The sequence below is a fragment of the Caenorhabditis briggsae genome, assembly GCF_000004555.2.
Source record: "Caenorhabditis briggsae complete genome, chrII, whole genome shotgun sequence".
Classification (NCBI taxonomy): Eukaryota; Metazoa; Nematoda; class Chromadorea; order Rhabditida; family Rhabditidae; genus Caenorhabditis; species Caenorhabditis briggsae.
In genome coordinates, this window is record NC_013486.2 from 13,443,664 (window position 1) to 13,455,626 (window position 11,963).

Consider the following 11,963-nt stretch of genomic DNA (forward strand, 5'->3'; position numbering starts at 1 on the left):
TGTATAAAATATTGATTGACTTTTTTTGTCCACCTACATGTACCGAACAATCCAATGTACCCTAAGAACTCGATGTACCCTTTTTCGATGTACCCTTGGACACTGGGCCGGTGGCGAGGAATGGGGAGAAAGAGGAGGAACGGGACAAGATGAAATATATGAAGAAGAATATAAGGAATATTAGGAGATTATTGCTGGACAGGCAAGAGTTGAGGCAGCGAAGTTGGAACGATTCTGGAAAACGAATATTTTTTAAGGAAGAAAAAAGAGTAAAAACTTACGAATCGACATTCAATATCTTTATCAAGCCAACTTTCACTTGTTCGTCCCTCATGGCCGCCAACTTTTTAATAGAGTCCTTCCATTGTTGCTTCTCAGTCTTGTTCAGGGACTTCCAGGTGGAACCTGGTATTTTTTAGAATTTAGAAACCCAAATTGGATCAAAGGAAGCAGAGGTCTTCGAATAGGAACCCGCCTTACAAGAACAAATGGAGCTCAATTATCTCGGTTCCTGTAAGAGATGTCAAAAAGTGATAAGCTTATAAAATGTTTTTGATGATATGATGAAGTTTTTGTTAGTTAACTATTTCTTCACATCTTTGATAGGAACCGAGATTGAGCTCAGAATTGAGCTCAACATTGGGTGGGCTTCTATAAGAGAAATAGAATAATTGAACCCATATATCTCATTTTCTGTGAAAATATGGAAAAGTGTTCAACTAAAAAATACTTTTAATGAAATGATAAACATTTTGTTTGTTGACAACCCTTTGGTATTTTTCACCAGAACCAAAATATATCAAAATACAGAGAAATGGAAAAAAAAAAGCAACTCGCCGTCCTTTTTAATCGATTTATAGAAAAAGTCCACCCTCCTCAATCTTGGGACGTCTTGAGGGACTATCTTATAATTGTCCTGGTTGAAAACATAATTTTTGAAATCTTCAAAGGCTTTCATCGATGTTTATAGAACCAAATAAAAACTTACCATTATTGTTTTCAAACTGATAAGACTCCGGTGTATTACTCATCAAAAAAATTAATGCATCTTTGCGGTCTTTGAAACCATCCTCCGGAATTACATGCAGGGCGTTCGGATTCCGAATCATTTGGAAATCCTCGTCTTGGAGCAGGGACTCGATCCACTGAGCTGTTTTATCCACTGACGGGAGAGGCTCCGAATCTTCGTAATCGATGGGTTCTTCTTTGATGGTCCTCACTGGAACTGATGAAGACGTTGAAGGCTGCTGCTCGGCAAGGCTGTCCGGTGTGAGTGGGCTGAGGACGGCAATACCTGGAAAACAAGGAAATATACAGTAATAAGATAAAAAATAAGATGTAATTTTTCAGATTTTGGATTTTTTCAGGAGTCTCGAGCTTGGCTGACAAGTTTCCAATCACTGAAAATTCTGGAAGGTGTGAAACAGACCTAGATTGAAAACTTTGCATTCACATAATTTTTTGAAAATTCCTTGTTTGCTGATTTCTGAAATACACCTGCTTTCAAACGTTTGCAGAACAAAACGGGCCAAAAAGGGGTATCTTTCAAGAATCAAAAATAAAAGAAATTTTCAAACAACTCTGTGACCGTGTATTTTTTTTATCTGGGTCTGTTTATCTCCCTCCAATATTTTCAAAGAGATCGGAATACTGACAGCGGAGCTCTAGACTTCTGAAAATAGTCAAAAGTCTGAAAACAAACTGTATGATAAATTTATATTATGAAACACTTACCATTTTTCTTCAGTTTCTCGTTCTCCTCCTTCAATTTCCTCATCTCAGCAGCCATAGCTTCACACTGTTTCTTATAATCCTTCAACTCTTCATTTTCAGCGACAGTAGTCTTATACTTTCTCTTGTAATCCTTGTATTTTTCACACTTATTTTTATAATCATTCCTTTCTTGGCGGAGTCTATTTACGGTCCTCTCCAATTCTGAGAGTGAACTTGGTTAGGTGTAATTCTAGTCATTCATGCTACTCACTCTTGCAACGAAAACGGGGACAGCCTTCAGGTTCCTCTGGATCAGCCTCTTGGTTTTGAAGAAGCAGCTCGGTGGGTACCAATGGTCCTGAAAATGCATATTTTGTTGCATTAGTTTTTCTAACTAAAAGCGTAAGATTTTTTCTCATTACTGTATGCAGTATTACAGGATTTTTCCCATTGAAACAAGCCAATTTTCAATATCATCAACTCTCTCACAATCACTATCCGTCTCAAATTAAGAGTCTCAATTTCACACTGATCTTTGGCGTTTGTACCGTACCCCCTCGCCCCCCCCCCTCCCTCGTTAACACTTCAACACTTCTCACTTGGCATGAAGATGGCTATCTCGCGCGTCTCGTCTGTACGCCAAAAGACATGCAGAACGTTTCCCCACCTTTTTTGTGTTCTTGTTATGTAGACTAAACCTACGGGCCATAGGCTATGGGTCAAACATCAAACACGTTTCGTAGACAAGGCATATAGTCATGTATAATGTCTTTATTGAATTTCGAACACTTTGTATAGAGAAAATATGGGCTTATTATGTAACTGAATAGACCCTAAAATTTGAGGAATCGTACCCAATTTGAAAAAAAGACTATACCCTTGAAGCCCCAGAAAAATAGCCCCCCCCCCCCCCCCATTTGAGTCCCTAGATATAATGCTCACCTTGGAAGAAGCCAGGATGGAGCTGTTCCTCATGATCCATGAGCATGGGAGCTGGCTGGGAGGCTAGGATGTCCCCTTCTTGGTGATTGGAGGGTGATGATCCAGCTTGTCCGAGATTTTGGGGGGACTGCTGTTGATGGATCCATCCATCCATCTCAGTTTGTTGGTCCATTGGATCCAGCATCCGAGCTCGTTTGTTGGCTGTTTGGTCCTCTTGCATCTGATGGTGGTTTGGAGCAGCTCGACGAAGGTTCTGGACGTTGGCTGGCAATGGTTGAACGATTGGTGTAGACGAATTGGCTTGGAAGCTCATTGTTGAATTTTTAAGACACAAACTTTAAGATTGATTTCTGAAAGTTCTTGAATTGTTTAAACTAAAAAGCGCATCAAAGAAAAAAAAAAGAAAAAAGACAATCTATTGGAAATCGTTGACTGGCAACGCATGACCCCAAGATGAAGGGAAAGAACAGAAAAAATGAGAAAAGAAAAATTGACAGATAGATATATGAAATTGTTCCGTACCGCGGCGAAGGAGACTGAACGAGAAAGAAAAAATTGGGAGCGGGCGAGAGGGAAGAAACACAGAGATTATTGAAAGCTTCTCTGGAACAGTGCCAAGAAGAACACGTGGCCTTAGCAGTCTGGTGGGGGGTCGAAACGGCTCGTCCTCTTCCCTTGCCGAGCTCAATAAGTGGCTCTGGCTCCGCCCCGTAACATACTGTGGCTCTGCTTGAAGTCTAGAAAATTGGGCTGGCGAGCGGAGATTGATGGTAACGAGAATTGAATGACGAGGGATGGATGGATGACGTGGGGTATGGAAATGAGAGAGCAGGGAAATGGGATTACGGTAGAGGGAGATGAAAAAACCCGACTTTTTCTTTGCCGAAATTTCATTAAAACAGTGGGGATAACTATTCTCAAAATCTCCGACAAATTTCTACCGTTTTGAACTCCATAATGCCTACGTTTGGCCGATTTGGGATTTCGACCGCGGTCGAAATGGTCGAAAATCAAGCTTAACCAAATTCGAACAAGATTGGGTTTAAAATGACGGGAATTTTAAAATCTTTATAAATTTTCTGACATTTTGAACCCCATAATGCCTATATTTGGTTGATTTTGCATTTGAACCTTGGTCTAAATGGTCGAAAATCAAAATTAGCCAAATATAGGCAATATTGTGGTTAAAATGACGGGAATTTCATAAGGAACAGGGAAACAATTGCTTCGGGCAGTTCTGTTTTAAAATCATCAATGCTCAAAGCCGGCAAAAAATAGCATTTTTTTAAGCCCAAGGATTGGTTTTTCCACTGTTTCGAATTTCGAAATATCGGGATTTTTAGGTTCGAATCTGAACTTTTGAGAATTCGATTTTAAACTTGCCAACTTCTGAATTCCTAGATTCTTATCTCGAACTTTCTTCGAAACCGGATGGTTTCTAAAACCTATGACCTTCAGATTTTGCCGCATTTTGTCGTCAAAAAAACCAATAGATAAGAGAAGAAAGATGGGTATCTCTCCTGTGAAAAACATCGAGAGTGAATTCCTTGGCAATTTGATAATACAAAGACACACATAGAACATTTTTTGGGGTTAGGTAGATATAAATTTCAGGGGCGCGGACGGGGGAAGGGAAGGGGGAGAACAAGAAAAGATGTTTAATGGGATATTTGGGCAGTTGATTTATTGACAGGCTAGTAGTGATTAGAATGGATACTGATTAGAGTTGAAAATTGAATCAAAACAAAAGGAAATGTTTGATATTTAGAAAAGTCCGGAAACTCAGGAACCCAGGAACCCAAGGACCTAAAAATCCAAGAATCTAAGAATTCAAGAATTCAAGAATCCAAGAATCCAAGAATCCAAGAATCCAAGAATCCAAGAATCCAAGAATCCAAGAATCTAAAAGTCCTGAAATCTTAAAATCCGAGAATCCAAGAATCCATGAATCCAGGAACCAGGAATCCAGGAACCCAGGAACCCAGGAACCCAGGAACCCAGGAACCCAGGAACCCAGGTACCCAGGAACCCAGGTACCCAGGAATCCAGGAACTGAGGAATCCAAGAATCAAAGAATCCAAGAATCTAGAAACTCAGGAACCCATGAGCCTAAAACCCATTACTTATGAGGTCGAGCTGAGAGTTCGATTATCCAGAATCTGTCCGTCTCCATCTGAAACTTGACTCCAAAGGATTCATTGTAGCCTCCTAGGCTCCGCCCCCTTTCCAGACCCCAATCCCAAGAATGCCCATGTATCTCAGAATACCCCAGACCCAATCCCTAAATCGAAACTTTTTGTTCTAATTGAAAAAGAAGCAAAGACTATAGAGAACGAAATGAGAGTACCCAACTGCAAAAATCAAGAGAGATGCAGAGAGAGGCGCCCTTATATTGCTCTGTGTGTGGTAGCGGGGTGTCATGGCGCGCCAGAAGAAGAAGAAGAAGAGGATCCCTCCCTCTCCAACAAGACCACACGTTCATACTTTTCTCGTACTCTTCTTCCCGCACCACCTTCTGCCCTCCTTTGCCGCAAAAATTCACCCCCCTCCTCCTGGCCCGTTGCAAGCAACCCCTCTCGCTCCCCCCGTCACACCGCTATGTAATATTTCTGCGCCTCTCTAACCACTCTCTCACTTTCCCCTTGTCTCTAATTTCCTTCTCTAGCTTCGTATCTTCTATTTCTTTTGCTGGTGCCCGTCGCCGAGTAGAAAACAAGCGAAGGGGGCTAGAAAGTGCCAAGCATAGCATGGAGAGAGAAACAGAGTTCATGTGGACTAGATAATAGTATGGGGTTCGGAGGGTGGAGACGGAAGAGGAATGGTTTGGTTGACTCGGCGGAGCGACGAGAGGATTCTGGAAGTGTCGGGGCGCCGGAGAAGAAAACGGAGGAGAAGAGGAACAAGGGAACTTGTCAGAGGAGTTCATGGGGCAAAAAAATTTGATACGGATAGGAATTCAGGGTGTGGAAGGTACTAGATTAAGGTGTGAAAGGTACCAGTTCGGGTGAAAAAGATACTAAACCTGGATTCCGTGTAACCTGCTATATAAGGACCTCCTATTTTTCACCTTTGAGCCAATTTATCTCGGTTCCTGGTCAAGATATAAAATAGTTGTCAACTGATAAAATATTGGTGATAGTATGATAAATATTTTTTTAGTTTAAATTTTTTATAGCTTTTACAGGAACCGAGATGATTTGGCTCAAAATGGAAAAGTGGGTGCTTGCCGTCTGTTGGCTACCGACCCTTTAACTTTGAGCTCAATTATCTCGGTCCCTGTCAAAGATATAAAAATTGTGAACTTATCAAATGCTGGTGATAATATGAAAAACATTTTATCAGTTGATAACTTTTTCATATCTAATACAGGAGCCGATAGATAAATTGGCTCAAACTTAGCAGCGTGGAATCTCTTCTGTCACAGGTTTTACAGTATGTATGGATAGCGATTTAGGGCCGAGTCAAAAAAGGTGTAAATCTGGAATTTCTGGATTTCTAGAATTTCTAGAGTCTTGGATTCTGATTTTCAGATTTATAGAATTCTGAAAAGGCTAGGTTTATGTTCTTCTAGTGTCTAATGAACTTTTGAATTCGAATTTCACAGTAGGATTAGTTAATTTTTGTACTATCCAATGGGATATAGCTTTCTGACTATGCAGAGATGCTCTAAATGAATCCGGCTAAAATTTGTATGCTCCAAACACTGTCGAAAGTTGCTTGTCAAACGCAGGTTCCAAAAAAATAGTCATTATCAATTTTTAATTGCAGGCGAACGAATTGATTTGAAACTGACACTGTCTTTGATAGCAGGTTTTCCACATATGCTTCAAAACATTCATAAGAGGCCAAACTTGTGTATTAAGGGATTCAATGAGTGGAAAAATCTCAATTAGCTCGATTAGAACGGGAAAAAGAAAGAAACGACTAGTAAGACAAGAAACAGATGTTAGCAGACGCTGCGGGTCATTTCTAAGTGACCGAATACGAGAACCGCGGTCACCCTTACTAGTGATAAGAGTTATTTGAGCTCCTTATCACTACTGATCGTTACACCGACGCTTTCTATGACGCTTGCTTTATGACTGATTGGTCTAATGAACCGGGAAGTACTGTATTTAGTGCTTTGATTCTAAATATCTTGGTTCCTGTAATAGATAGCAAAAAACTGTGACTGATAAAAGACTGCTGATATTATGGTGCATTTTAGGTCAGTTGACAACTTTTTGATATCTTTCACAAGAAGTGAGATAATTTGGGTCAACGTTGATGGTGTGGTGAGAATAAGGCTATTTGAAGCAGAGCCGGGCCGGCCGTGATTAAAGTTAAGGTCATGAAACCTGGAGGACAAAAAATAGAGGAACATGTGAAAAGAAGATGACCCAAAAACTGGCAGCTGTGGAAAAGTACAACACAGCTGGCGTCGGGGACGTCGCGGGTCATGTTTTTAATTGTAAAAATTGAAAAACGTTACGAATGAAACTCAAGAGGTCGAGGAGGAGCAGGTGGTGGTGGGCTCCAAAATGCTCCAAACGTTTTTGTAATGATTTGTGGAAAGGAAGAGGGAGATTCTAAAATAAACATTGGGTATCGAAATTTCATAAGTAGGGACCCTGCAGAATTTTTCAGGTGACCTATATCGTGAACACACTAATAGAATGCCACTCAACTTTGAGACAATTTATCTCAGTTCCTGTGAAAGATATCAAAACGGTGTCCACTGACAAAATGTTTATCACAATATCAGCAACGTTTTATCAGTTGATAGTTTTTTGATATCTTTCTCAGAAACCGAGATATGTAGGCTCAAAATTGAGAGCGTAATATTTAACTGTTTTATGGTATTTTCAGATTACTGTAGCACTTTCTAGAAAAAATGAAAAAAAAACAGGGAACTGAACTATAATGTGTCCTATGTGGCAACTAGTCATCAACTCATTTATTATGTAGATTAGAAAGTTTAGGAATGCAATTATTAGATTTCCGGGTGTTTGGAATATTGGTCTTTTGAACTTTGATGGCCTGGAAAATCAACCAAACCGTTAACTTCGAGCACGGATATCTCATTCCTAGTCAACTGATAGAATGTTTACCATAGTATCACTAGTATTTTATCAGTTACACACTTCTTGATATCTCTTACAGGAGACCACAAAAAATTGGCTCAAAGTTGAAAGCAATGGAAGTACTGTAGATGTCTCTCTCTTTGAGCTCAATTATCTCAATTGTTATGCTAGATATCGAAAAGTAGTCAACTGATGAAATACTGCTGATATTATGATAAACATTTTATTTGTTGACAACTTTTTATTACTTTTATAGAAACCGTGATAATTGAGCTCAAAGCGCACGTATAGGATGTACTACGGTACTCTCACAGCTTCCTCTAGCTCTATTCCTGATTTTCCTCAAATTCCCTTTTTCAGACAAAGTACCAATTTAGACTTTATACCCAATACTTTTTTTCCGACACCTCCCGACCCAAGATTAATCAAAAAAAAACCAATCTCCATATCATATTTTTTGTTCTTTTTCTTTGTACCCACCCACAATTTCTTCTCACAACCAGAGGTGTATACATGTCTGATACATTTTATTCTGATTGTGTGAGTGAGAAAAATAACAACTCGCTGCTCTGTCTTAACTCACATGTTCTAGTTTCTTTTTTTTTCAAAATGCGCAGCCAGGCAAGAGAGTGATATGGAAAAGTGCAAGAGGCGCAGGTGTGGCAAGTAATTCTTGGCTCGTTGCCAATAGTTACATGCTGTTTTTTGAAAGGATGTATCATTTTTTCAGCTTTTAATGAACTAAAAGGTGCAAAAACTTTAAAATTAATTTTTTTTTCTCTTTTAATATTATTTCGAATTTTCAGAAAATCAAACTATTGGTAAAACAACAATGTCGACACCAAGTGAGTTTATGGTTTTTTTGATGTTCAGTTGAATTCTAGCTAAAACGTTTACGGTAAAAGCTCTAATAGAAGGCCAGACCACATGCTTAACTTGAGTTTAATTATTCCGCTCCCTTTCAGAGATATATAAAAGTAGTCAACTGATATATTGTTTATCACAATATCGCCAACATTTTATCAGTTGACAAAGTTTCCATATCTTCCACAGAAAACGAGATAAATTTGGCTCGAAGTGGACAAGCTTGCCGGCTGAGCTAGGCTGTTGGCTGCCGACCTATTAACTTTGAGCGGATTTATCTCGGTTCCTATGCGAGGCATTTCAAAGTTGACAGTATGGAAGCTCTTCTATTAAATGTTTTAAGATAGTTCAATTTTCTTCAAAAAAAATTCTGGAATTTTTCCAGTGGAAGTCCTTGAACGTCAGCTCCAGAATTTTGTGATCAACGATGCTCATCAGGAAAACCAGAATCCAGAAGTCACAATGAACGAACTTAAAGGTAACATTTTGGAAATATTTAGAAATTTTCGCAAACTTGTTTAGGATATGAAAAGTGACTTCAAAATGCGTCTGAAATAAAAATTCAAATTTTCAGAACAAAACCGCCAACTCCAAGAGCAAGCGTTCATTCTTCAGAACACCATTGAAAAGCTGGTCGAGGAGAAAGCGGAAGTTGGTTAGTAAGCAACACTAAATTTTTAGATTCCAAAATTTGATTTCCAGAAACCGCCAAGGATCGAATCGAGGACTATTTGCACATGGAAATCCAGAACAGCGAGATTTCAAGAACCACGATTCAGAATCTTCAGGCACAAATTGTCTGGCTCCATGCACAGTTACAGGAGATGCATTCGCAAAGTGAGATTTGAAATTTGAGAATCTGAAATATTTCTGGTATATTTTCAGACCGCTACATGCCATGAGAATTGTTATAAAATGGTCCAAATGTTTCTTCATTTTATTCCATAATTTCTACGTTTTCTTCCCCGGTTTTATTTTTTTCGCTATCAATTTTGAAACCCATGTGTCCATTTTCAAAATGTAACTCATTTCTCATGTTCTCTATCAAAGATTTCAAGTTTTTGAAACGTTTTAAAGTTAATAAAAGTGTTGTCGAGCTTTCTAGTCGTCTTCAAAAAAATTCATAGGGATTCAGGTTTTTGACTTTCGAAAGCTGACTGAAACTTCAAGAAATCTCTTTAAAAATGTCATCACCTTCAGTAGGGTTTTTTATTTATTTCATGTATATTTATTTCATAAAAATTAACCTTCAATTGGAAAAAAAAACTAACAATAAAACAAAATATCATGTCGTTATAAAAAAGTTTGTAGATATAATACAAATTACCGTAAACACTATAATAGGAGGCCTTTTTATACATGCTCTTTCAGCTCACTTATCTCAATTTCTATTAGAGGTAACGAAAATCTGTGAACTGATAAAATGTTTGCTGGCCCATTCTCCCGGGGTACATCAGAATGGGGTACATCGTGCTCATGGGGTACAAAGTCTCAGAGGGTACATAGTCTCATGGGGTACATTTTAGGTATAATCTCATGGGGTACATTTTTCGCTTTCTCATGGGGTACATCTCTGAAATACTCAGGGGGTACATCGCATTGTCTCAGAGGGTACATCGCATTGAATCTCATGTGGTAAACATCAAGTCGGATTCTACAGTTTCAGCGCTCATAGCTGCCTGATTTTTCCAACATTCGTTACATATTATGAGTGGTTTTTTTTGTTTTCCATGTAGTTATTCAAGAATGTAATTTCGCTTTTGATGTGGTTTGGAACAGAGATAACTGTCCAACATTATTTCTTCTCATTCATAATTCAGAAACATTTGGCTGATTGAAGAAAAATTGCCTATTGCAAGATATTCGGAGATTTCGGCAAATTCTCTTATACAACCATCTCTTATACTACTTTTCTCTTATACTACCGAGTCTCTTTTACTACCACTGTCTCTTATACTACTTTTTTTCAATGTGTCTCTCATACTACCAAGTCTCTTTTACTACCAAGGTCTCTTATACTACTTCTTACCACAGAGTCTCCCATACTACCAAAAGAAACAAGGCTTTCGGCCTAATCCTATAGTTGGCAAAAAATTTGGGGGGTACAAGGGGGTACAACTGATTTAGGGGTACAAAATTGGTGATTCGGGGGTACAAAATTAGTAGGTTCAAAAATTTGGGGGTGAAAACTACCAATGATTCTGGAGTACAACCCATTTCAAGCAGGGGTACAACGCTTGTGATTCGGGGGTACAATTTTTTGAAGGAGTTTCTGAATTCCTGCATTCCAGAGCTTGAAAATCTCAGAATTCTTAGAATTTCAGAGCTTTGGAATTTCAGTATTTCGGAATCTGAGAATTTCGGAACTTCAGAAGCTGAAAATCTGAGAACTTCCGAATTTCAGAATCTCAGAATTTCAGAACTTCAAAATTTCAGAATTTCAGGGCCTCAAAACCTCAGAATGTCAGAACTTCAGAATCTCAATATTTCTGAATTTTCAAAAACTACGGCAGAAAATTTTCACTTCTCATTGTCTTTTGATTGTTCTTTTTGATTTTGTGTCATATATTTCACTCTTTATGAAAAAAAAATTGTGGAAATTGTTGGGCATTTGCTGAAAGGCATTAGTTGTTTTGAATTTTTGAGTCTCGAAATTTCTAGAACGTACACAATAGAGAACTGTAAAATAATCTTCACAAATTTCACAAACTCAGGATTTTAATGTTTAATTTAGGTTTTAAACCCCAGTCCATACTTCCCTCACTACCAATTTTTCTTAATTGTTTTTTCTCAATTCTATTTCATTTCCTTTTGCTTTCAATATTCCTTCGTTTTTGCCCAATTTTTTTAGCCAAATTTTCCGTTTTTCCCAATTTTTCTCAATTTTTCCCAAATTTTCAATTTTTCTCAAGTTTTCCCAATTTTTCAATTTTCCTCAAGTTTCGTGGTAATTGAAATGTTCTCATTTTTTTATAATTTTCTAAATTATTGAATGAAGGAAACAATCACAATTCAGTGATTTTCCCACAAAAATTCAAAAATCCCAAAAATTGGCCCAAAATGAGCTATTTTCTTTCGAAAATTGTTCGAACTGGGCAATAAAACACTACAAAAACTATTAAATTCATTTTTTTCGATTAATTACCACGAAAATTTGAGCAAAAACTATGAAAAATGAAGGAAAATAGAGAAAAATGGGATTTGCGAAAAGCTGTGAATTTTGCGAAATTTCCCATGGAAGAGAAAACCCCGCAGCTCGGCCACGGCCATGGACTGATGACGTCATCACTGGGAAATTTTATTTTGGGATTTTTCTCCGTTTTCCTTCGTTTTTCATAGTTTTTGCTCCAATTTTCGTGTAATTAATCGAAAAAAATTAAT

At 38.1% G+C, this 11,963-nt stretch overlaps 2 protein-coding genes across 2 annotated transcripts; one reads left to right on the forward strand and one right to left on the reverse strand.

The window, feature by feature from the left end:
* Positions 1-188: 188 nt before the first annotated feature.
* CBG26182 lies at positions 189-2,968 on the reverse strand (the record flags this gene model as incomplete). The annotated part of the gene is made up of 6 exons (XM_045242903.1): positions 189-234; positions 282-405; positions 989-1,294; positions 1,735-1,935; positions 1,985-2,071; positions 2,656-2,968. 6 exons carry the CDS (start codon positions 2,966-2,968, stop codon positions 189-191), a joined length of 1,077 nt encoding a protein of 358 aa, XP_045100415.1.
* A 2,024-nt stretch (positions 2,969-4,992) lies between these two features.
* On the forward strand, positions 4,993-11,304 carry CBG21368 (the record flags this gene model as incomplete). Its single annotated transcript, XM_002646908.1, has 8 exons — positions 4,993-5,255; positions 5,840-5,970; positions 8,525-8,563; positions 8,968-9,060; positions 9,157-9,237; positions 9,285-9,419; positions 10,907-11,045; positions 11,244-11,304. The coding sequence occupies 8 exons, from the start codon at positions 4,993-4,995 to the stop codon at positions 11,302-11,304; spliced, it is 942 nt and encodes a 313-aa protein (XP_002646954.1).
* Positions 11,305-11,963: the final 659 nt, after the last annotated feature.